Genomic DNA, 26891 nt, shown 5'->3' on the forward strand with positions numbered 1-26891 from the left:
TTCACTCATGGTTCACTTGTTACAAGTTTTTCAGTTCACGCGACTTGCATTTGTTGTCATGCATGTTTGTTGTCATCAGATAAATTATTGTACCTTATGCTCGTTTCTTGTCCAAGTATAATTTGATAGAAAATGTATTATTTATTAAACTATTAATCGTAACTATCCCTAACTGCGCTAATTTGTGTTTTCTAGTACATGCTGGTACCTCAATTATTTTTACATAATTATATCCTTTCTTATTTCTGCCTACTTTTAATTAAGGTTACCTATATAATTGATAAGGATCGAAGTACTTGAAGTACTTCGATCCTTATCAAGCCAACCTACGCCAAAGGTGGCGTCCAAAAAACCGGTACCTAGCTTGGTACCAGCAACAGAAACTTGCAGGTTCGCCCGTACTGCCGCAAGCAAGTTGCACCGCATTGTGTAATTTTAATAATTCCTCCTGCTAACGGCTCTGCGATTGCACCAAAAAGTGTGACCGACTAAGAATATAATAATAAGTACTTAATGATTTCATTTTGAAGTGTACCTATTAGCACTTGTCATGAAAACTTAGCGTGGTCCGACTCTATAAATGCTAAGCAAGACATGGCAAGACACAGTTCTTGCTCTGTTTTTAGACCCAAGTCTCATAATAATATGATCACCTTACATTGTTGCTCGGTGGCATGGTTCAATGGCAATTGGCAATGCATGGCAAATAAACAAACTATAGGTAACCTCCGTTTTAGATCCACGTCCATGGTCCAACTACTGTATTGTTCCATACTACACATCTATACTCCATGGGTACGAATATTTATAAAGAATCATCTTTTTGAAGTAGTGATTGGGTACGATGAACAGGGTCCAACATACAGTCAAAGTTTTCTATTTAAATGGATATCACAGACAATCTCAATCAGTAATGGAGTTAACGGTGCATGATAATGATAAATCGACTTATTTGCGCGGGCAGACAATAACCGCCAAATTTCAAAACGGCTTTCTTCTCTCCAAATTCAAATGCGTTTACGTCGGTCTGTCGTCTCCCGCGCAGGCGGTGGGCGCGTGATTCAAAAGCCGCTCGCCCACCCATCCGCCTTTTATGGGCTGGCGAGTTGCGCGACCCACGGAGTCACACTGCCTTCGGTTTAATGTTTTTGCAATCAAGTTTTACTGCACTTCTAAGAAGTAAACTGAAACCCTTATAGGTATGTCACATTTGCATGAGACAGATATTCGAACATGGTCATATAACCATAGAGTCCAATAGAGCAGGGTTGAGGTGCGACATGTTTCTAATTTACATTGTGATTAAATTGGAAGATACCTTTCTAAATTAGGCTATAAGGTTCTAAGGTACCTAGCAATCAAATTTGTAAGTCTGGTGACAAATCGAATCCTGAATTTTACAAATGTAGAGTCAGACCTAGCTAACTCGGCAGCAATTTTGATAGCACAGACTGTGCAAGTGTTATTTTAAACGTCCTAATTAGGCGATTCTTCGTTATAAGTTAAATGTTTAAAAGAAAGTCTTTCTTAGAAAGAACACTTGCACAGTCTGTGCTATCAATGTCGCTGCCGAGTTAGCTTGGTCTGAGTGTATGCACTTGCCTACTATTTCGCACGGATAAAAATAAATTTAAGTGATGGCAGATGTAAATAGGCGACGGAACCTACCAACCTTTGTGCTGCGCGCGTGCTGGCAGCCTGGCTGGTAAGAATGCCGCTGGCGCGCGTCTTTTCAATGAGCGACACATTATTATTTTTGCACATCTGTTGTAAATTTGTTGTGTAAATAGCTCGTTATTTGTATGTATATTGTGTTTTTCCGTGTCATTGTGTATATATAGATTGTATTATATACTGTACACCCAAAGTTTTTCGCGTTTCATTCACCATCGGCGGCCCGACAGCGTACAGTAGAGGTATCATTTCTCAATGTTCTCAATCAGATCACAGGATTCACAGGCCACTAAAACATCATTAACATACCTTGTTTGAGACTTTCGTTCCCTGACGGAGGGTGCTTACAAGTCGCGGTTGGCTGCGTTTTTTGGATTGCAATCTGAGAAGTGAACGAAATGACTGATTAAAGTGGGGAGGGCTTATTTAGGGCCTCAAGTCAATGTACCTGAATGCTAGGTACTATAGGGTACGTTGAACCCTACGCGCACTTAAACGGGAAAAACAAGTGGTCGTTTGTTTGTTACTTTAAAAAAATCAGGTTAATTGCAAGTCACGTAGCCCTGTCACAGGATGAAATGTAGGTATTGACAACTGGAGGTCGCCTTGCACCAAAGTTGTATGCAAATGAGCCTACTCGTACACTCGGCCACAGAAACATTTAAACGAGCAATTCTTGTAGGTAGGTAAGTATATAACCTATCCATATTATAAATGCGAAAGTGTGTCTGTCTGTCTGTTACCTCTTCACGCTTAAACCGCTAAACCGATTTGGTTGAAATTTGGTAAACACCTGCAGATAGGCTGATGAATGAGATGAAATGTAACCTGTTTAGCCATAGATGACTGAGTAATGAGTGAGAAGAAAGACCAAGGGGTTTTGTGTTTTAGAAAAAAAAACATTGTTTATTATTATGTTTGAAAACATTTATAGATTGTGTGTTTAAATTATCTGAAAACTTTTTATTTATTTGTTATGACAGAAAGAAATACATTACTTACATTACGTACGATAAAAACTGAAGTCAGGGTCTATTTTTTTGTAAACAGTGTGTCATGGGCATGGGCGTAGAACGTGTTTACCAAAATTGTTCCAGAAAATAATGAATAAAACCACCCACGTTAATTCTTCGTCCTTCGATGACAAATAGCTTAAATTTAACTGCATGATTGCATCAATGTTTTCTAGTAAGTACTTATTACAAGCCGTGATTAAGACGAGTTTATCGTGGTTCATTTACACCATTTTTGGTCCGAATCCAACGAGATGTAAGCGCTTACGTGTCTCGAAGGTTAGTGGGCGACGTCAAGGTGTGGGGGGCTGCGGCGCCGGCGACCGGCGCGGCGGCGGCGTCGCACGCGCAGAATCCGCGGCACAGTCGCGAGGAGCGCGCGCACCGCACCACGCGACAACGAACACGAACGACCCGCGATACATAACATAACACGGCAATTGTTTGACTAATTATGTGATTTTATTTAAGACTATTTAAAAATATTTAATCGTAATCTAAGGATCTCGTTTACAGTTTTACTATAAGTTATTAATCGTTTATTTATTGAAAGTGGGGCCAAAATGACGATAAAAAATAAAAAGACTAAATCGAAGACCGAGGCGTCGACCAGTGCGAGTAGTGTGCAGAAGTCCAGCTCCAGCACGTCCACGACCGTGCAGCACAGCAGCAACGCTCTGCAGAAGGTATCGTCCGGCAAGAAAGTGCGCTACATCCAGGTGAAGGTGGAAGAAGAAGATCCACTCATGATCACGGACATCTCGGACAACATGTCGCACAGCGGCTCCACCGTGTCCGAAGCTTACAACAGCCATCCTCACTACATAATCGCCGAAGCACCTTCCATTACTGATTTATCCCAGCTGCCTCAATCCCGCCAAGATCACCATGTCAGCGACATGGTACAGTCGACCACCGGCGAGTTTGTATCGAGCTCCTCGACTTCGCATCAGCAGAGCTCGACCAATGAAACATTCCAATCGTCCTCCACATCTGTGCAGCGTTCAGGATCTATTCACAGCCGCAGTCAACTTGAAAGCAGTATCAACGCTACTGGCAGTCAGACTCTTAATACCGGGTTTATTGATAACTCGGTTCGTGACAATTCTGGCGTGAACATGAAATTTTTGACAACATCTCAAGGCGCTAATTCTACTAATTCGTTCCTCGAGATGGAACGTCAAGAACTTACGTCGCAGTCTTCGAACGCGCACACTAGTGCTACTACTGAAGCCACGACGACTAGTTCAACTCATCAATCACCGCAACAGCATCAACGATCAGACCAACATCACCATCATCACAAAAATATAACTGGCGATAAGATAACTGGTCAGAACTTCTCTCCTAAAGGTAAAAACATGCAAACTATACGATCGGATTCCTCTAATTTCTATGGAGGCGAAGGTACTCTCGACAAGAACGTCAATTCAAAACAGTACAGCAGCACGTCGCATACCAGTGAGGCGAAAAGTAGCAATGTGACTAAATCATCTTCATCGTCTCATGTCGTGGAAATTGTTGACGGTAAAGAACGCATTATCGACAGTTCGAGCAGGGAATGGGGAGATGCCCAAGAGAAAGCCACCAGTGAAGCCTACGCTAGTGTAAGTGGCACCGGCATTAAGCCTCAATCCGTGCATAGCGTGCAAAATTACGACATGAAGTCTAAATATGATACTGGGAAACCTGGCCAGAAACCTTCCAGTCAAATGACCATTAAAGAAGATTCAAAGCTTGTTAAAGACGGAAACCAGATTACCACCCATTCAAGTGAGATTTCCGAAAAAGATAATGTTAAACAGCGACAAATTAGTTCTACACAAGAGCAGTTGCTATCCTCTGATAAACAATATAATGCGTCAACTTCAGACACTTCAAAACATATCATAGATCAACAGAGCAAAACGACCACATCTGACACTTCAAAGCATGTCCTTGACCAACAGAAGCATACAACTGTATCAGACACAACTAGCCACAAAGTAAGTGAACAGAGTAGCACGTCCACTTCTGATACTACCAACATTCAGAGGAGCAGCAATGTTGTTGAGAACATCAACAAAAGTAATGAAACTGCTAATGACAGGAGAAAGAACTTAAATCAAACCGACTCGTCCAACTTTTATGGCTACGATTCAACTATTCAAAATGAATTGCAAAAAGTTGGCGATATCCTAAATGTAGGACATGTCGACAATCTTAACTTTTCAACTAAAATTATGAAGAGTAACACAAGCAGTGCACAAGAAGCGTCTACATCTTCATACAAAATTGAAATAGTCGATGGAAAGGAAACAGTTGTCGACAGCTCTCACCGAGAATGGGGCGACAGCAAGGATCATTCCACGTATGAAAAGAGTCACAATATTAGTGGCACCGGAATTAAACCAGAACAAGAGTACCGTCGTCATGTGCTCGATAAAGAATCTCATTATGATACAGGGAAAAAAGGAGTCCCCACTAGTTCTACTCAAATTACAGAAGAATCGCTTTTGGTCAAGGATGGCCAGGAAATTGCCTCAACAAGCAATACTTATATAGGTGATTTCACTAAGAAAAGAGCATTAACGGAGCACACTGAAGATATTCTGAATAAGCGAATCCAAGATACTACCGATAGGTCTAATATTACCGATTCCACTACCCATCGATCGACAACAACCGATACCCAGTCTTCAAATGTAAACATTAAAGATACAACTGATTTTGTAAACACTGAAAAGCAAAATTTGACTAAGGAAACTAGCTCAACGTCCCAAACTAAGGATACTTTGACCACTTATGAGCAAAGTACTGGGACTTGGAATGGTAAGTTTGTCTACGAAACCGACGACGACAGGCCAAAAAGACCAAAAGAAATGTCACCTTTTGGTAGACCAGAACCCAGGCACCACCTAAAGCGTCAGGATACTGAAGAAAATATAATTTTATCTTCAAGGGACATCAAGGATTTTACTTCCATAACTGACTTAAGAAAGATCATTGAATCTACACATTCTAAAAAAGATGTAACAGTCAGTGATAAGAGCATTGTTATCAAACGAAACATAGATGACAGAGTTTTGAAGGATATTCTTGAAACAGTCAAGAAATATCCATTCAAAAGAATCGAGAAAGTGACATTTGGAACAAAAATTAATGAAGACGTTAAGGATCTTTATGAAGGAATAGACACCGAGCAGCAAACAACAGTCATTAACAACAGCAGTACTGATGTGATTAAGAAATCATTCCAAGTGGAGAAGAATAGAAGTCAGGTCGAGGTTATCAGATACGTTAATGAAAACGGTATCAAAACAAGGATAGTCACTTACGAGGATGCGAAAGAAGACGATAAAGTGAAAACAAACGTATACGTGGACAATACTTCGTCGTTAGACGTCAAAAACTTGGTAAGTGTTAAGCAAAGCCTGGAAACAGTTAATTAAACAGTGATGCTCGTGGAAGATCTCGTTATATAAGTAATCATTTATTTTTCTTTTCCTTTAGAGCGACGTTCGTACGACGAAAGACGTATTGCGCGAACACGACGTGGTAGATCATGCCATCACCGAAGATGTGACCACCGTCCGCTCTGTTTACGACGAGAAGATCAACAAGAAAACAGTGCGAGACGACAGGACCACCGTCGACGAGAAGGTCACCATCGAGGAGACCAGGACTCGCGGACCCAAGAAACCCGAGAAACCCGTCGTTAAGGAGCAGTGCATTTGCGAAATCTGCACTTGTGGGTGAGTACTAAACTATTATATATTTGTCATTCCTCCATATTGTACAGTAAGACCCGCTTAAGAAAGAACACCCCTTAAGTGGGAAAGCGTATTATTAAATCGTAAAATCGATGAAAATAACTATTAGTTGCAGGGACCAGTGTAATGGTGTATTAGGCTGGTATTAAGCGGGTTTTAATGTATTTGTTTTTTAGGCGTTAAATTCATTGTGTTCAACGTCACACTTTTTATCACGATTACTTATGCCTCGGTAAATTCGCGGTAAAAGTCTGTTAACTATTAGGTACGTGAAATTGTATCATCAATACCGATAGGCTGCTTTGAACGGTGTTTTGTAAAGTGGCCGTGAGCTAATCGAGCTCATTGTGTGTCGTGGTCACCGCGGGTCATCCGTGCGTCCGACACAAACAAACATCATGCTAACGCGAAACTAAACAAATTTAAACAATCAAACTTCCAACGGTTAGATAGTAACGAACAAAATTAAATAGCAATAAGTACATATTTAAATGTCTTTTAAATCTTTCAATACTCTACCGCTTACAAATCCGTGACATGAATAAGATGAGATGTAAGTATTGAATTGAAATTCGTGACACACAATGATTTCATTTCTATATTCAGTAGTTACATTCATCGTTTACTCAGTACAATTCATCTACGTATACATAAACGCTATATAAATAAACGTAATGGGTTTGGACGAAGCGTTTTACATGCTTACCTACATATGAGAGAGAATTTTAATTGCATTCTTAAATTACGTATATTACTATGATCTGCATTCTGTATATGTTTGCTGTGAGATATATTATCATCAAGGGAATGATGATAGCCAGATAACAGATAGTCTATTTTTGATAAAGAAAATACATTGCACATTTAACTGTTAAACACTTGGCCGTGAATATTGTGCCAAGTAAAAAGTGGCTTATGTTAGAACATTGCTTCTCGCCGAGTCATGACATGGTCGATAATTAAGTACTTAATTTAACTTTCATTACACCTACGGACCGTACCGTCAATTAAAACTGTAGTTGCTACCGCGTAAAGTGATAACGAGTGATCTACCGTATTTGTAAAATTGGGTAGAGAAAAGGGACCCCAAGAAAGGTCAACGGTTTAAAACTTTAATGCTAGGTATTAAATATTTATTTGTTTGATTCTAAGTTTTCATCCTCGCTATGAGTATCAAATTTAGATAGTTTATTGGTAACAATAACAACCCTCTTGTTGTTATTTAACCAAGTTTGTAATAACTTCGGAACAATGCATTGGGTGTCATTTTGTATGTTAAAGTTTACGCTATTATGCAGGTTATGTTAACATATTTATACAAACGAGGTTGCCAGCGCCTCCAACGTTTTCATAACAATCGTCGTTTATTTACTTGTCTATGTCTAGGTACTGTCTTGTGGTGTGGTAATTTTCCTGTTTTACGCAAAGTCCTTGGCTCAACGTGACAGTTTCAATAATCTTATGGTGGCAATGGCATATACCTAGTAAAGAATTCGTTCGGTTTTTCTGACGCTTACGCAACCCGCTCTAATGACTAATGTCTCGAACGTGTCTTGGTAACGTCGGTTATAGTAAAGGCCATTTTAAAGATTAACTATCTATACATTGTATACCTATTCTTGTTTTGTTTATTACGTTTTTTATTATACGATTGATCTACCCACTATTATTCTATTAACAATGTATACGAGAACTAGGCACCATACAATCTGCCGTATTCGAACTTCAAGATATTCACAAGAGACGACACGTACTAGATCCATTCTAGATATGTTATACTTTAGATTTCAACTAGTTCTCTTTTGCAGCGCAATTCGGGCAACCAATGTCACTTTTACAATAGATCGTGTTAGATATCTATTAGATGTAAATTTAAAACATTTTAAAACATTTTCATTTTCTAAGTAATATCTTGTGGAAATCGTTCAAGCAAGAGTATCTCCAGAATCGCGGAAATGTCAAATTTGACAGGTTAGATCTTAAACACATCGTTATCGTATCTTGGCGATGCCTAAAAGATATCTAATAGATGTCTATTACAAAATCAGAATCGGGCCCAATGTTGTTAGTATTTTACAACGACTCTACAGTCTACACTTATAGTGTCGGAATTTTTGAAACAATATACCTATTTATTCGTTATATTCTGCCAAGTGCCACCTCACGACTCTACGGTGTAAATAAAATCAGTTTAGAATAAGTATTAAAATACAAACAAATGACATCGGCCGTAATATAATGTGAGTCATGAAAGTCGTCATAATATTTACCGGGTAGGTACGTTATTGGTTTAGTAAGACGTAGACCATTTGCTCTAGGGCCGTGGGCGGTTGGCGCGCCGAGTTAAAGTGCCATTTACTAACACTCGCAATTTAAAACTCGTTTGTGTAATGAGAAAGCTCAAAGTTAAATTAGCATCGAAGTACAGTGTAAACTCTATATAGCGACACTCAAGGGACCGGGCACTTTTTGACGTTATAGAGAGTTTTCGTTAAATAAAGAGAAATTAATATTAAAGTAAACCAACTAAAGGCAAAAATGTCGATATTATAGGGAGTGAAACGTTATATCGAGTGACGTTATATGGAGTTTCCACTGTATATAGAAATATTTGTAATAAAAATTACTCTTTAATATATGGCAAAACCGTAGATGCTGTCTCTAATATACCTCCGAACATTGCTCTAACAATTATCTTGCAAATAAAAAGGCATGTATACTTAAGTTTAACTGTGTAATCAATTCCAGTAGCTTAGCAGACCGGTTATGTTGGATATCCTTCGTAGTTTCCTATAAGATTATGTATTTATAAAACAAATTAGACACAATACTAAATTTAGCGACACTCGCTCGTTCTCTTTACGATTCTAAAGGTCAGACAAATTATAAGAGCAGTGAATCTTTGAGCCACAACCACAATTAGCATAGGAGCAGCATTGGGTAATACATATAGCTACTGCTTTTCATTGATATCAGCCGTTACACAATTTGTGAAGGTCTCGCAAGGTTCAATGTTCGCTAGGTTTTCTTGCATTTCTAAACCAAGCTCGTGTTGTCACGCAATAAATTAAAAATGTAAACGTTTATTGCCTCTAAAACACCCGAATAACACGAAACGTTGATTCAGTAAAAGTTTTGATTCTTCAGACAAACTTGCGGTAAAATATGTGTGTAGATATTATTGACGCATTAAGGTTAAGGAAAAGGATACAGTTGATTCATCTTCGTAGAAATAACATATAAGGTCAGGTAATTCGTCAGCCTTAACCGAATGCAAAGGAGATCGTCGACAGGGTTATATATCCGAGTAGGAGTCGTCTAGGTCACGCCTACTCAGCCGTCACTTCCTTACCTAGCACTACCCTCTATTTCCTTCGACAGAGATTAAACGATATTAGATTTCAAAATGACAACAGTCAACAAGTGCAAAGTAGAGAGGAAATGTCGTAAACTGGATGAATCGGTTAAGAACAAAAAAACACTGTAGACAAAAATCTATATAAGGTGCCAAAATATAAACAATTACTTATTTAAATAATTTAAAAACATTCCGTCAAGACATTCGCAGAGGTTTTATCGCCGTTATTTATTATTTCCGAATAGTTTGTTTATAAATAACTAACGTAAGCTTTCGGCGTCTTCGCAATTTCCAAATGCTTTTCGCTGAAATATGTCCGTCAAAATACTTATTTCCGCAAGTGCCGTCAGTTTCGAGACAATGCTAAATAAATAAGAATGGTTGCTCATCACCCTACGAGTATTTTGTGGAGAGCAATAATCCTTGCATTCTAGTAGGTAGGTCTAAATAGAAATATGACTCTACTTTGGCGGATGGTGTGATAAATAATAAAATAATCCCATAGGAATTCAATAAGAAGATTATAGCGTCTAGAAAATGTCATGGTAGAGTTGATTAATTCGATGACTATACGATACTTAAATATTTACTTTTTCGTCGATGATTACATTGAATACCTATTATTAAATAATTAAAATACTTAACGTCATTAAAAAAAAGAACTGTTTAAAAGTACTTACTCGTATCTGTTACCAAAGTTACGAAGAGTTTAGGAAAACTGTCTGTAGAGTTAAGCATTAGGTACATCTAATAAATAATAAATATGAAATACCTACATATATAAAGTGTTAAAAATGACTTCACTACAAAGTTTCAAATAATCGGATAAGTTATTTCAGTTATTTGTAAACCCTCATAAACTGTGGTGTGGTGGCAGCTCGCCTCGCGTTGTTCTGGCAGCGACCCGGCCATCTGATTAAACAGCCATGCCACCGTAGCCATCAGATACATTCCAATATTTACCACATGTACGGTCACAACCTTAAATTGTTGATCCATTTAGGGTTCAAGCTAATTTGGTTGTCTATACTAACGGTATGAATGTCCAATGTGAAGTGAACCATACATAGCTTAAAGTCTGCGACTGTACAAGAAACTAATTAACACACAACTTGAATAAAAGCGGAATTTTGAACATTTTAAATCAAACAAGATGTAGATAGTCTATGCAATGTTATCTTACTTGACTCCAACCAAAATGGTCCAAATAAATAATCAAAAATACACTGGGATTTTAAAATAACAATAAGTTTAGATATGTAAGTAGTTAAACTAAATTTTCTAGGCTAATTTCTCCGTTAACTTTAAATCAGTTACTAGCACAATACTTTATTTGTTATTTAGATAATCTAGTTTTGTACAGCCCAGCAATTAGCGTAACTGGGTCGGATTGCAACATGATTCGGAATAGTATTGTTGCAGTAAAGTTTACGTTTCGTTACAGTAGCAGATTTAGTACATATCTGTTGGCATGGTGGCATAGACTAGGAATCCTCTAGAATTTAGACGGAGTTTAGAGCAATTATTTAATGAAACCGATGCTGCCAAAATATTGAGGTGCGGGGGACAAGGTGAGCGAATCCCGTGCCGTGATGGGTCCGTTCAAAGACACGGACCAATCACGGCACGGGATTCTGACACTTTGACTCGAAGATGGAGTAAAACTACCGTATATTTGTGGCAGAGGGGGTAGCGTTACTATGCTCAGTCTAGAGGATGTCTTATCTGTTGGCATGGTGGTAACGACCACACAGCACGCGACAGCTTGTACGATTGATCGCTACATGTTGGGATTGTTGACATTGTTGGTGTAATATGCTGAAACGGGGAAATGCATTGTTGTGAAATATTTTTAATAAGTTCATTTGCGGCCCCGGCTTGCTTTGATCCCGTGAAAGTAAGCTTAGTTAAGGATTAAACTATTAATTTACATACTATAATAATTATGGCATAATACTCGTTAGACATTACCTATTAAAAACTATCAATGGGTATTAAAAAAAAACTTAATCTTCTGAAGCCTCATTTGTGTGTTGGCATTTAAGCAACTGCATATGTGGCGGCGCGTCAAACATATCCATAGGGCATAGGCAAGCCGGGGCTAATTTGGTTTACATATTTTCTTTACAACTCTGCTCAAACGTCCAAAACAGGCAAGCCGGTGGGAATCGGCTTTTATGGACGCGCCGCCACTGTGCATATAGGTACCGTCATTGATCCAATTTCGCAAAAAAATGATTATTATGATTGAATTTAATTAGTATTAGACGTATACAAATGGTCTCTGTTGCGGTATTTCTGTGGTCTGGTGGTGCGGGTTGAGGGATTTTACCTATGGTGTCTGCTGGCGCCAGGCACATGGCTGGAGCTATTAAAAATAATTACCTACACTACAACCTTAAAAGGATATAATCGTGTACTTACTATTTTCTAATTATATTGCCATAGATCTTGGCTATCGTTAATAGCGCTGGTGGTTCGCCAAAAAACGCTGCAAATGGTGTTAAAGGTATGAAAATCGGTACGATTGATCTTTAGGACACTTGAAACAATTTGACCCGAAGCACCAACAAATAAAAAAAAACGAGAGGAGTTATGACGTCATCTTTTTTTGTATGGTTTAAAAAGAAATTGTTATATCGAAACCTATCGTGTGTGGTATTAAACGAAAGGGGTTCTTGAGCCGATTCTAAAAATATATCACATCATTACATATCAGTCATTTTTTAAAATTATAATAAAAATAATTTTCAAAACATACCATGTTTGGGCTTCTCCATATACAATACCGTTCAATATTTTTTTGTAAAATATACCTCAAATTATAAGTAATATTTTCACACCTTTAACAGCATTTGCAGCATTTTACTGAATTTCGTGGTGTACCGCCAGCGCTATAATCACTATCAGTGTTAACAAAATTACCTACTTAAATAATGTGTTATGTGAATAGGACTGGTAAAAAAAGTAAAAAAAGTAAAAAATCTCCCAGAATTTACAGAGGAATATGAAAAATCGGAAAAAGTCTCTCATGAACACTCACAATCTTTGACTTCATGTAACATTTTCAATGTGTCAAAAAATAAAATTTAATTGCCTCATTTCCCGTTATGTAGAATTTAAATTATAGTTTTGCAGAAACTAACCTTGGAACACGCAGTAATTGTAAAAATGTTAACATAAAAGCTGTAAGTTGTGTGCATTGCAAAATGTTAAAGACAAGGTTTCCATTAAGGAATGAAATCGGAAAGCCAGTTCAGATAAGGCCCGGGAAAGCTGATCTTGTCCGATACCGGCTTCGTCCGATAACCAAAGACAACTCTTTATCAGGGTTGCAATGGCCATCCAACACCATCGCTTTATCTTTGAGCAAATAGGTAATTTCGGTTCACTGTAGAGTTCTATGACAGATAAAAAATTGTTGGGTATGTAAGTACCTATGTTCAGGAAAACTGTTTATAATGATTTCAAGAAAATTAAGTATGTCTCCCTTAATTAATTGATCTCTCAGTTGACGTAAGACGTCTTTAACATAAAAACAATCAAGATAACATGTTTACTTCGCCGCAGTTTCAAGTACAAGGTTACCTAACTAACGTCTAACTAAAATATTTTCTTACCCGCCACGTTACGGTACTGATAAGCCAAATGAACTCTTTAAAAATAATATAGTTAAGTATATGACTTGTGAATAATAACACAACATCAAGGATGTCTCTATTATTTATTTCATAACTTGGCTAACAAGTTAACAACTAAAAACTATAACAAACTTGAATTAAAACTAGAAAAAAATAATAAACACAAATGACTAAATATATGCTTACCTACAAAAAAAACCTCACCAATTATAAAAAGAACACCCTTTCTAACAAGTCTGCGGCATGGACCCCATGACACTGGCAGCGTTACCTCTCTGTATCGCAAGGGAAATAACTAAAATAAGTTCTTTGTAGCGTGGGGACTATAGCCATTTCATGGACCATGAGACGCAGGCCTCGTCTCGCGCATGAAGGAGGCCTGTGCCCAGCAGTGGGACGTATATAGGCTCAAATTATTATTATTATTTTAAGTTCTTTGTGGTCAACTAATCACGATAGTTCGAGAAAATAATTTCCTAGGATCTCCCTGGATAGATTTTTCGGTTGGATTTGAAAGCCCCTCAATTGATGATTAGATGCGACTTGAGCGACTAGACCCGTTTTTAATTCACTCAAGTACTTGCAGGATAAATAGATTTTATACGGAATAGAATAAATATTCCAGTTCCTCGTAAAAGATGACGTGGGACCTATTAGATGCGCTAACTCTTGACCTCACACAGACGCACAGGCCTTGGTGTTGATCTGACTGAGCCCATTGTAAATATATATCAGCCAATACCAGGGCCAGCTATATTCAACATGTAAAACACTGCTGTAGGTAAAAAAAGTTAATTAAGGTCAAATCGAACGTTAACGTTAAGCTATATTATTCGAACGGTTATCGTCAGAAATTAAGCAAGACACATATTCGGAAGTATTTTTATGTCCTTGTTAACTAGGTAGTTGCTCGAATATTTTAATTTTAGCTTGGTAAGTTAAAAACGTAGGTACCTACCTACTAATTTTCATTAAAAAAGGAGCTTTTTAAACATGTATAGGAGCACATATGACAGGTTTTTTTGTAAAGTGCTTCATTTATGTATTAGCTCTCTACTGTAGAAAGTATTCAATTCCGAAGAGCCTCTAGTCTCTACCATTATTCTAAATTTAATATTGCAAAATAAATATACAGATAAGATCATTTTCAAATACATATTTTAAGAATTAGCACTTTGTAAAGATCATTCCCACTTCTCCGAAGCATCACCACTGGACCACTTCAATTATAGCAATGTTCGTCCATTCTATCTTTGGACGCACAAAGAGTTGCGTTTCAGCCGGCATCGGGCATGACATCACGCAGATACACTCTGACCGTAGCAAAACAACCTACAACACTATCTTCTTTAATTAGTCACAATATGCACGTAGTTTGAAGGTTATGCTATTAATCTTGCCTTATTTACATAGGTGTAAATGTCTATGATACATAATTTTAAATTACGACTCAATTTTAAGACGAGAGAAGTTTTGATTTAATGGAGGTACAGCCGGTATAGGTATAGGTACATCTACATAATATTAAATTGTTTCATATTATACGAGTTGTCACATGTTATAAGACTTATAAGATTTGGGATTGGTTTAAGTAATGTGGGGTAAAAGAAGTCTTCTAATTATCTAGCACATTTTTTTGCCGATGTTAGGCCTAATATTTTTTTTATATGTCTTTGATGAATTATAATTAATTAAGTAGTATATTATTACGTAGTTTTAATAACAAAACTTCCGTGAGACATAGACACAGAAGCGAAACATGTCGAGCGTTTTTCGACTTAAAATACGTGAGTGACCCGTTTTTAGGGTTCCGTACCCAAAGGGTAAAAAGTTAAAAACGGGACCCTATTACTAAGACTCCGCTGTCCGTCCGTCCGTCCGTCCGTCCGTCCGTCTGTCACCAGGCTGTATCTCACGAACCGTGATAGCTAGACAGTTGAAATTTTCACAGATGATGTATTTCTGTTGCCTCTATAACAACAAATACTAAAAACAGAATAAAATAAAGATTTAAGTGGGGCTCCCATACAACAAACGTGATTTTTGACCGATGTTAAGCAACGTCGGGCGGGGTCAGTTCAGTACTTGGATGGGTGACCGTTTTTTTGCTTGTTTTGCTCTATTTTTTGTTGATGGTGCGGAACCCTTCGTGCGCGAGTCCGACTCGCACTTGGCCGGTTTTTAATATATTTAATATATTATTACGTAGGTTTAATTAACAGTAAAGTTATTTCTCGATCTTCTTTTTGGTTATAGCGTTACATATTGTACAACTTAATATCAAACACACAGCTATCTTGAACTAAATCCAAGCTTGTGAACTACAATTACTTTGTGTGTTGTGTTACTGTATTGATTATTTAGTAACGTGTAGGAGGGTATAAAACTTGGTCGCATGAATCCATTAGATATTTCCGATCGATCACGTTATACGCTATTTATTATCCTTTCGTTACTTACCTATTGTTGGCCATTAGTTACCGATATACAGGGTGCTTCCTGTAACAGGAGCAATAAATTAAACTAAAGGCTGTATTCCTCAAACTGACCAACATTTGCTCAGCGACTTTTAAAAATTATGAATCCTTTAGACTTCCTCTTTTTCATACAAAATAAATATTGCCTTCAATGTATGCTGACATCAGTGTGTTTGACGTTGCTTGTCACGCTTTAAACATAACAAAATTTGTAATACTTTGCGTCTTAGAATAAATTTTAAAGTGTAATAAAAATTAAAACATGAGTTATTTTCAAAAGTTGCTGAACAAATGTTGGTCAGTTTGAGGAGTACAGCATACAGTTTAATTTATTGCTCCTGTTACAGGAAGCACCCTGTATGTGACCCCAGTTACCTACTCCTTTCTCACTCATTTGTGTGCTTGATTACGTTAAGTCTGGAAAGTAACATGAAAAATACGTGTTTTTCTTTAGGTCAGAGTGTACTTACGTAAGTAAAAGTATGATCCGGGTGGTAATATGAACTTTAAAAATCGGATATTGATTTGATAACTCTTAATTTTCCGGGCTTCTTCTTCCACGGGATCACGTCCAGCTAAAAATCGTGAAGGGTACTTAGGGGCTGTGCATAAATTACGTCATCTATTTTTGACGATTTTTGACCCCCCCCCCAAAATCATCCAAAAATCATGCTTCGAATATTCCCCCCCTAATTTGAAATGACGTAATTTATGAATAGCCCCTTACGTGAAAATGATCACCAGCTGAGCTGAGCGCAGCTATTTACTTAGTGACATATTTTTTTAAGAGTATGGAATGGAATAGACTAAAACAATGCATACTTATACGATAGCTAATGATTTAACTACCTATGTACGTGTTACACGTGTTGATGGCGTTAATACGCTAATACTTTATTGCTGCTTAATATTAATGATTTTAATGAAGCTTGATTCATTTTCTTTGTAATTGTTTCATCTCTCATTTTAAATATATACTGTACGCGTAATAGTTTGTGTAATTAGTAATTACTATGACTAATATAAAGGAAATTTTAATTCGGATGAATCGAATATTAAATGGTGGCTAGCAGGCTTGCATATATAGGCCGTTGTTCCTAAATCTTTTCAATAGGCTTAGAGTTAGGCTAGGCCAAGATAACTCTGCAAGTCTGCAACAATTTTGACAGCACAGACTGTGCAAGTGTTATTCATATGACATAATTTCATAGAAGTTTGACGTTTAAAATAACACTTGCACAGTCTATTAGGCTATCAAAATCGCTGCAGGCTTATCTTGGTCTAACCCTACCCCTCTGACGCCTGCGGTGGTGGAACTTACTTGGACAACATGACTTACTTAATATACAACAAAGAGTACTTAATATATTAATGGTCTAAGTTAAGAGTGAATGAACATGACTTTAGAATCCACTTAAGGGATCATCCATTAATTACGTCACACGAATTTCTAGGTTTTTTTTACCCCTCCCCCCTCCTTGCCACACTTGGTCACATTTTGCAAACCCCTCCCCCCCTGGTGTGATGTCACATTTTAGGCAATTTTGTTTTCAACGAAATCGACAGTATTAACTCGGCATTATTTTTTTAATAATTTTTTTTTTGATATACATATAAATATTAGTAATTTTATAACACAACGAAAGTTACATCCAAAATGTCATTATTTAACTGTACAGCGAATAAAAAAATATACATTAATTTTCGGTTACTGATTAAGTTAAAGTGACATCACAATGTTTGTGACTCCCCCCTCCCCCATGTCACAACATGTCACATTTTCTTGACCCCCTCCCTCCCCCTAAACGTGTGACGTAATTAATGGATGACCCCTAAGCATCTCCAGCAATTCATGAAAATTATTTCCGAAAACGACATTATAATTTCATAAAGCCAATGTCCCTAATGAGATAAGCATTTTAATCAATCATCTGTCCACGTCTTATTACCTCCAATAATAGCATAGATTATCCGTAGGCGTTCCGCCATTTGCCGCTTCACTGCTGCCGCTCAATAGAAATACGTATACTGTTGGTGACGTTGGTGTGAAAGTTTCACATCATTCATCATTGCCACCTCATTCACAAATGTTATGAGCTATTTTCTAACATGACCTAGTGATCTGTAGTAACTATATGTAATCGGAGATCACACTTACGCTGGTAAGTTTAAGCGATGCACTCGGTATAATCAAAACACAACTGTGCCTTATTCCTCAATATGCATTTCACGATTTTCACGTAGATATAAAAAACGCGCTTGCTCGCTGTCACGTAGGTATATGTTTGGTAGTACGTACGTACGTAGTAGGTAGTAGGTAGTACGAAATTGCAAATTGCATTTTCCTATCTGAATACGCCTATAGGAAGAAAGACAACGCGGGCACTCGACATAAAAACAAAAGAGCATCACAATATCACTATTAGAATAAAACTTTTTTCACCTCAGCAGCTCGAACAAGGGTACTTTGCTACTTAAAAACACAGTGAGCAAAATGCGATTTTGCTCACTGTTTCTAAGTAGCAAAGTACCCTTGTTCGAGCTGCTGAGGTGATAATTTAATTGTTGGTATATCTTAAGAAAACATGAGTGAATAGAGGTAAGTGATGAAGAAGGAATACATTTTTCGGGTTCTCTAATATGTTCTCACTGCTGAGGTGAAAAATGTTGTGTACTACACGAGATCAAAGTTATTTACATCTCGTGCGCTTTTGAGTCCCTTACTACGCTCAAGATTCTAAATTAGATTCACTCGCTACGCTCGTGAATCTATTATAGAATCTTTCGCTTGCACGGGACTCAAAATAAGCACTCGAAGAAATATCAAACTTTGATCACTTGTTGTACAAATAACTATTTCACCTCAGCAGCTCGAACAAGGGTACCTTGCTACTTAAAAACAGTGAGCAAAATCGCATTTTCACTGTTTTCGTTATTTTCGGGTTACAATACAATTAGTTCGTTGTAATTTTAAGCCGACATTTTGATATATGTGAGCCTGTGCGCCGCTACCGTGACTGACGATACCGATGTAGTTCGTGGTGTTAATTAAATGCCTAGTCTTCGACGGTATTATATCCACATCAACATCATGCCTAGGTACACTGAGTTAGGTATTTAGTTTTACAATTTAATACTAGGTTTTTTTTTTGTTGTTGGTTAAATCCCAGTGGTTACATTTCGAAGTTAAATCGATTTCGTTCAGCCATAGCCGAAGCTCCTATTTATCTCCTATTGCCTCTGTTAGTGTTGGGATATTTAAGATATTTTATAATAATTTTGTTTAAGAACACTTATACATGGTCAAGCAGATCTTAATCAACAAAGATCTGCTTGACCATCTATAAATACTTTATAGCTGTCTGGTTCGGTACCACGACATCGTTTAACATGGCAGGTTAAAAAAACACCGGTCTCTTTCCACGGCCACGATGACGGCATAGGTAAACTCTTTGACCCTCTGTTTATGTGTTCCTTTACGACACCTCATTTGTTCAAATCGATAAGGTAATCTATGTATGTAAAACTATTTTTGTACTTATTCCAAATGTTAAATATTTTACCCCACATCATTTTGGTATACCTACTTAATCTATAGTAGTAAACTTTAACAAAATATTGGTTTGAGTGTGAATCAGAATTGTCTCCCATTGATCTTATCAAATAGCTGATTTCTGTAGGTGTCTAATAGACGCAATCAATGACGATACCTACGTATTTTTGTCGGTTTTACTGTTACCAAGGTACTTTATACACAACGGAAGAAAAGCGCTGGCTTTGATGCTTTGACCCTTTTATGGCATTTGCTCTTTATGTTATTCATATATACAATGTATATTTGTCAACAAGTTTTTTCACCTCAGCAGCTCGAACAAGGGTACTTTGCTACTTAAAAACAGTGAGCAAAATCGCATTTTGCTCACTGAGTGAGACAAAATGATCAAAATGCGATTTTGCTCACTCAGTGAGCAAAATGAGATTTTGCTCACTGTTTTTAAGTAGCAAAGTACCCTTGTTCGAGCTGCTGAGGTGAAAACTTAATTGTTGGTATATCTTAAGAAAACATGAGTGAATAGAGGTAAGTGATGAAGAAGGAATACATTTTTCGGGTTCTCTAATATGTTCTCACTGCTGAGGTGAAAAGTTTTGTGAACTACACGATATCAAAGTTATTTCAATCTCGTGCGCTTTTGAGTCCCTTACTACGCTCAAGATTCTAAATTAGATTCGCTCGTGAATCTAGTATAGAATCTTTCGCTTGCACGGGACTCAAAATAAGCACTCGAAGAAATATCAAACTTTGATCTCTTGTAGTAAAGTGTCATTCAATAGAACTTGCTAACTATGTAAACAAACCGCCATACTAAAATTGACATTTGTTGTTTGTTGACTTTGTTTATTGAAGTGACAACATACATCAATGGAATACATAATGTGTAGAAGAAGTATAAATTCAAAATATTGATTAGCCAGTATTATACAACATACTCCCCCGTAATCAAAATTATGATTATAAACATAAACCTATACCTTTCACACAATTCTGATGCTTTGTACGAGCTAACGGCTTAGTTAGCACATCAGCCCACATCTCCAAAGTAGGAGTGTAAATGACATTAACAATATTGTCATTTAATAAATCACGTATGAAATAAAATCTTGTATCTATGTGCTTGGTTCTGTTATGGTGAACTGGATTCAGTGCCAGTTTTTGCGCAGAATGTGAATCATTATAAATTGGTATAGTAGTCAACTTACCAGTAAGTTCAAACATCAACCGCCTCAGAAACACAGCATCCTTCGCCGCACTCGACAAGCTCATAAATTCCGCTTCACTTGATGAAAGGGCTATGGTGGACTGCTTCTTACTCTCCCAAGAAATAGCGCCACCGGCCATGGTGAAGAAAAATCCTGTGTAGGAACGACGATCTACAGGACAATTGGCCCAATCTTCATCAGCATAACCGTGTAGACATCCACCGCCTTTCCTGTAAATAATGCCCAAATCGATAGTGCCTTTTAAATACTGCAACAGTCGCTTTGCGGCAATCCAATGACTTTTGTCATATTTAGTGTTAAATTGACTTAAATAGGGTAAAGGCACCAGTAGTCAGCCTTATAACGACTTTTTTAAGTTTGAACGTTCGGCATTTATACAGGATTAGTCGGATAATTAAACAAATGACATGGTTAGATCAATTGTTTATCATAGTTTTAAAACAAAATATTTAAAAAAATAACAATCTTCTTTATAATATCTTTAATTAAGTTTAAACAAAAAGTGGCACTTTTCTCCAGTAGTCAGCCTCCAAAATCCAGTAAGCAGCCTCTGTGTACCCAGTACTCAGCCTATATAAACTATTCATAATAATTAGATCAAAATCACTAATTTATATCAAAATCAACGATGTTATAATATCTATTTTTTATTTATAATTTTAGTTATTGTAGTTAGTTGTAGTTTTTAATTCTAGTTTATTATTTTTTTGCTTACTTGTTTACTTATTTAATAAAAAATAAAAAATTCTTATAGGTACATACAATTCTTATGACACGAAATTTGTTGGCCATAAGTACTTAACTAACACTATTCTTGCAAACTAAGAATCGCAATATTTATTTTCTAATAATTAATCCGTCAAAATTAACGAGGTAAATCCTAATAATATATATAATTATGTTCCTAGTAGGTATTCGGTAAAAAATAATTAAACGAGTCTATTCAGATCTAATTATCATTTTATCATTAATAAACAAAGTCACATTATACTGACCAGGAAAAAGCAAAATGATAGTTATGTATAGTTAACGTCAAAAATATACACTTTTGAACCTTATTTCAATGAGATAGGGTTTAAAAATGTGGACATATTTTTGGCGGCGATGTACCAAGCAAGGTCAATGGCTGAGTACTGGATCAGCGAAACCCAGTGGTCAGCCGCATTAAAACGTTATTTCAAATGCGGCTGACTACTGGGTTTTACTTTAAATTGACTAGGGCATGCCTAACTAAATTTGAAAATGTAAATTTAACGGTCCTAACGGTCGCATTGGCTCGAAAATAATAAAATAAACATATAACCCAAAGGTCAGCCGTGGGGGTCTGGGCACTGGATTCTTTGGAAAAAAGTGTTATCCAGTGGCCAGCCCCCTCAATTTATAAGTAAAATATTGATATTTTCATTCAAATATAATGCAATTTAAAAGATAAACTAATAAATAAACCAATCATTAACAAAAACAATAACTTTTAACATTAAAACATAGTTTTTCTTGCCTGTTAAGAGGACACCACGTGCAGTAAAAAATATGGCGGACATGACACTATTGCACTCGTCGACAAACAGCATCTGTATGAACGAGTATATTTCTTCCCCCCGTTCCCTCACCGCACCTGTCGTGTGACGTATTAACCAATAAGGAATCAAAGCTCCTATTTGAGTACTCGTGATTTGTTTAAACGAATATACCAGATATTTATGACCAATAAACGACTCAAAAGGCTGACTACTGGTACCTGGCTGGCCACTGGTGCTGTTACCCTACGATGTCGCATAAGCGATATCAGGTCTCGTATTTACAGCCAAAAACATCAGTGACCCAATTAATTGCTGATATGGATATAACGACGAATTGTTTACATTACCATCTTCACACGGCAACAACTTTTTTGCTTCCAATGGCGTAGGTACAGACTTGCAATCCGACACATTAAACTTTCGCAACAAATCCTTAATGTAACTTTCTTGAGATAATTTAATCTCATTAGGTTTGCTACTTATATTCAAACCTAAATAATAGCTCAACGGGCCTAGCACTTTTAAGCTAAAATAATTCTTTAAGTCAGTTATGACGTTGTCTAACGTTTTATTTTCTCTATAGAATATGACAATGTCATCGACATGGAAGGCGAGTATTATAGACTCGGTACCAACCTTCTTAGTGTAAACGCATGCTTCCGAAGGAGTTTGTTTAAAACCTAAACGATTTAAAATTTCGGTTAATTTTTTTAAACCATGCCCTCGGTGCTTGTTTGAGGCCATAAAGCGAACGCTTAAGTAGGCATACTTTACCTTCTTGTCCAGGTGTAGCAAATCCCTCTGGCTGACTCATATACACCTCTTCCTCCAAATCTCCGTTTAAAAATGCCGTGTCCACATCTAAATGATGCATCTTCATACCTTTTTCAGCAGCCAACGCGAATAGCATGCGTAGTGAAGAATTACGAACAACTGGAGAGAAAGTTTCAGAATAATCAACACCATAAGTTTGATTAAAGCCTTTGGCTACAAGCCTTGCTTTATATTTAATTACGTCACCATGTGCATTTTTCTTCAGCTTATAGACCCATTTGCAAGGTATGACCTTTTTATCTGGTCTGTTAACGAGAACCCACGTTTCTTTCTCAAGGAGTGATTGGTATTCATCTTGCATAGCTCGATACCACATATCACTATCTTCTGCATTCATAGCCTGCGAATAGCTTGTAGGTTCATTCATCGTATTAAGGGATGAAGACTGCATGCATACACAATTGGCAGCAGGTTTAGCGTTTCTGGGCCTCAAATTATACCTTGGTTCCGCAGCTTCAGTATCATACTCTTCATCTTCTGATGAATGTGCAGAATCATTTTCAATTTGTTTAACTTCATTAGTAGCGTTGTACCACGGTTCTGTAACTTCAGAGTCAGAGTCAATATTTTCTGATACACGTACAATATCTTGATGATTATGTTCTTCATCGGTGACAGTACTTACCTGAGGTGTAGGTTCATTTGAACTATTTGACGAGTTCACATCTGAACTTAGAAGAAGAGGTATAGGTGATGGTTCATTTAAATCAACACCAGACTTATTACCTTTTAAATCGCGAAAATGATTTTCAAAGAAAGTGACTTCTCTGCTTTTCACAATTTTTCTGGGATATCTCACGTCCCTGAAATAATAGCTTCGTGGATCTTCTGAATATCCGACGAAAATATGTTCAGACGCTTTCATGTCCAGTTTCTTCCGATGGCACTCGGGGACCTGAATAAAAGCTCTACATCCAAAAACGCGTAGATGAGACAAATTTGGTATCTTACCATACCACTTCTCGTACGCCGTCTTGCCTTCGAGAGCACGATGGGGTGATCTATTTTTGAGATACACCGCCATCTCTACAGCATCATGCCAATAGGCCTTAGAAAGAGAACTTTCAGAAAGCATAGATCTGGCCTTCTCTACAATAGAACGATTCGTTCTCTCTGCAATCGAGTTTTGCTGCGGGCTATATGGAACTGTAGTTTGGTGTTGAATTCCTTGACTTTCTAAATAGTTCGAGAATTCACCATTAACATATTCTTTTCCATTGTCACTCTTCAGTGTCTTGATTTTGGCTCCAGTTTCCCGCTCCACAGATAACTGAAAAATACGAAACTTATTCTTTACTTCAGCTTTTGAAGAAATAAAGAATACAAAAGTAATACGAGTAAAATCGTCTATAAAGAATAAAATATATTTATTGCCTTGAAATGAAGTTTCAGGCAGGGGACCACAGACATCTGAATGAATAAGTTCCAAAACTGAGGTTGACTTTTTGTGTGAAACCTTTTTAAAGGGTTTTCGACTTTGCTTACCTTCAATGCAGGAGATGCATGGTTCCTTGTCTACCGCTGAGTAGTCGACGCCTACTGCATGACCCTTTTTTAACTGATCCATTCCAATGCGGCACAGGTGACCTAAACGTCTATGCCAAAGCTTAAAGCTAGAAACATCGGAGTGTGACTCAAATGCGGATAATTGACGAGGTGGGTTGACTGTACAGTCTAAAGAATACAGTCCACCACAAACAGAACCATGTAAAATTACATCACCTTTACAGGAAAAAGCATCAGAATCATAAAAGTTACAACCAGTTTTATCAAAAACTACGCTAAAGCCTTTATCAACCGCCTTCTTGACTGAAATAAGATTAGACTTCAAGTTCGGTACGTGAACTACATCCGTAATCTTCTTTATATCAGTATTGTGACCGCAACTGGTAATAGAAATATCTCCGACGCCTTTGCTGGGTAATACTTCACCATTTGCAATAGTCACGGTCCCAGTTGAAGAACCTCTTACGTTTTCCATCCAATCTACTCTTGACGACATATGCGCCGAAGCACCAGAGTCAATAAAGAATTTATCATCTTGAAAGCCGTCATTAACATTCAGCGCACATAGAGAATTCTTATGATTAACGGGTTTTCTCTTATCCTTCTTATGTGGACAATCTGGCCGCTTATGTCCTGGCTCCATACAATCATAACAGACTATCGGCTTCTTTTGTTTCGATTGAGGCTTGATCGGGTTCATTCGGGTTCGAAGAGCAGTACTAGGGTTATCTAAGGCTGGCTTATTCAGTTCATTCAATAATTTCGTCTTAATAAGGTCTACAGTAATGTCTATATTCGAGTTTTCTAAAGCCATTACTAAAGGTGCATATTGAGGACTTAAGCCTCCGAGAAGAATTGCAGCTATTGAAGCATCTTCCATAGTTTTGCCTATATCGGCTAAATCTTGCACAGTTGACATGACAGCATTTATGTAAGTCTCTATATTAGAGTCAAAATCATCAAGGCAGTACCTTCCGTTCGAGGCTTATACGCCGCCCTAAGCCTTTGTCCTCGTAAGCGGACGCCAGGGCATCCCAAGCTTCTTTAGCTGTCTTACATGACCTTACATGGGTAATAGCCATACCATCTACAGTGAGACATATTTTTGATAACGCCTTTTGATCGTTACGCAACTTCTTCTCAGCTGAGATATGATTACCTTCAGGGTATCCGATGACGGTCTCCCATAAATCTTCATGTATGAGGTACATACGGATTTTAAACTTCCATGATGAATATCCCTCTCTATTTATAAGTGGTTTTATTGCACTAAGGGTATAATTTGACATGATTACAGCTGTTCCAATGTCAAAACAGAAAATATCGGAAAATTTGTGAACTGTTAAATCTTCACGGATTTTCACAAAATATACACGCACATATTGTAAAAACTTGCCGATTCACTTTTAAATGTTAGAATATGCAGTTTTAAACGTGTAAATCTATTTAAAATATAAATTCGTGCTGATAACGAATGTTGTTTGTTGACTTTGTTTATTGAAGTGACAACATACATCAATGGAATACATAATGTGTAGAAGAAGTATAAATTCAAAATATTGATTAGCCAGTATTATACAACATAGAATGTCAAATTACTAGTAACTTTTGTTTACATAGTTCGCAATTTCTATTGAATGACACTTTACAAATAACTATTGTCATCTGTGTTTGTCATAAGTAAATGTATTTTCTTTCTTCTTTCTTTCTTTATATAGGTACCTAGTATTCGCGAATCCTTGCGGTGTTCTTTTACATTTATTCTCATTGCTTTGGGTGTCCCAGGCGTGACTGGATTAGCGTTAGCTGTATGATAAGGTCATTTAGACCCTCAGTCATTCATCACACGTCCATCGAAAACACTAGTGTAAGCTCTTTGTAAGGTAATGTTTCAACGAATCGCAAATTTGATACGTGAGTGTTATTCAGCGACTCTCACAGGTGTTTTGAAATTTTACGACTTCATGCATCAGCAATGTCCATGACGTGACGTCACAAAGTCACGGTCGAAAAAGTCAGAATAGCTAGTTATTTATTCAGAAAAAGTATGTAGCATTACGTACAATTCCCTTGTATTTTTGAGCTCCCTATATGATCGCGGACGGCCTTTGTATGCAAATGCCACCTGGGAACATTCCACACATTATTAATAATTTAGTAGATTGCACGAAAGTTTACGTCTCATGGATAACTTAATAACAATTAATTAACAAGTATCTCAAGTCTGTATGATTACGTCTAGACAAATGAAGTATTCTGCGACTTAATTAGCCCGGCTGACTGACAATATGCTGGAGAAATATGTTCATTGAAGCTGAGCAGTGAGCACTTAATTCA

At 37.2% G+C, this 26891-nt stretch overlaps 1 protein-coding gene across 3 annotated transcripts in view; it reads left to right on the top strand.

The window, feature by feature from the left end:
• The first annotated feature begins 3044 nt into the window (after positions 1–3044).
• Positions 3045–26891, top strand: part of LOC134655560 (titin) — a 45609-nt gene continuing 21762 nt past the window's right edge. For 2 of the 3 annotated variants that reach the window (XM_063511034.1, XM_063511035.1), the window contains exons 1-2: positions 3045–6082; positions 6180–6421. In XM_063511034.1, the coding sequence (XP_063367104.1) occupies positions 3251–6082; positions 6180–6421 (3074 nt within the window). In that variant the 5' untranslated portion in view covers positions 3045–3250. The remainder of the gene's footprint in view (positions 6083–6179; positions 6422–26891) is intronic. The other variant, XM_063511036.1, reaches the window with a different exon arrangement.

Source organism: Cydia amplana, chromosome 16 (genome assembly GCF_948474715.1).
Source record: "Cydia amplana chromosome 16, ilCydAmpl1.1, whole genome shotgun sequence".
Classification (NCBI taxonomy): Eukaryota; Metazoa; Arthropoda; class Insecta; order Lepidoptera; family Tortricidae; genus Cydia; species Cydia amplana.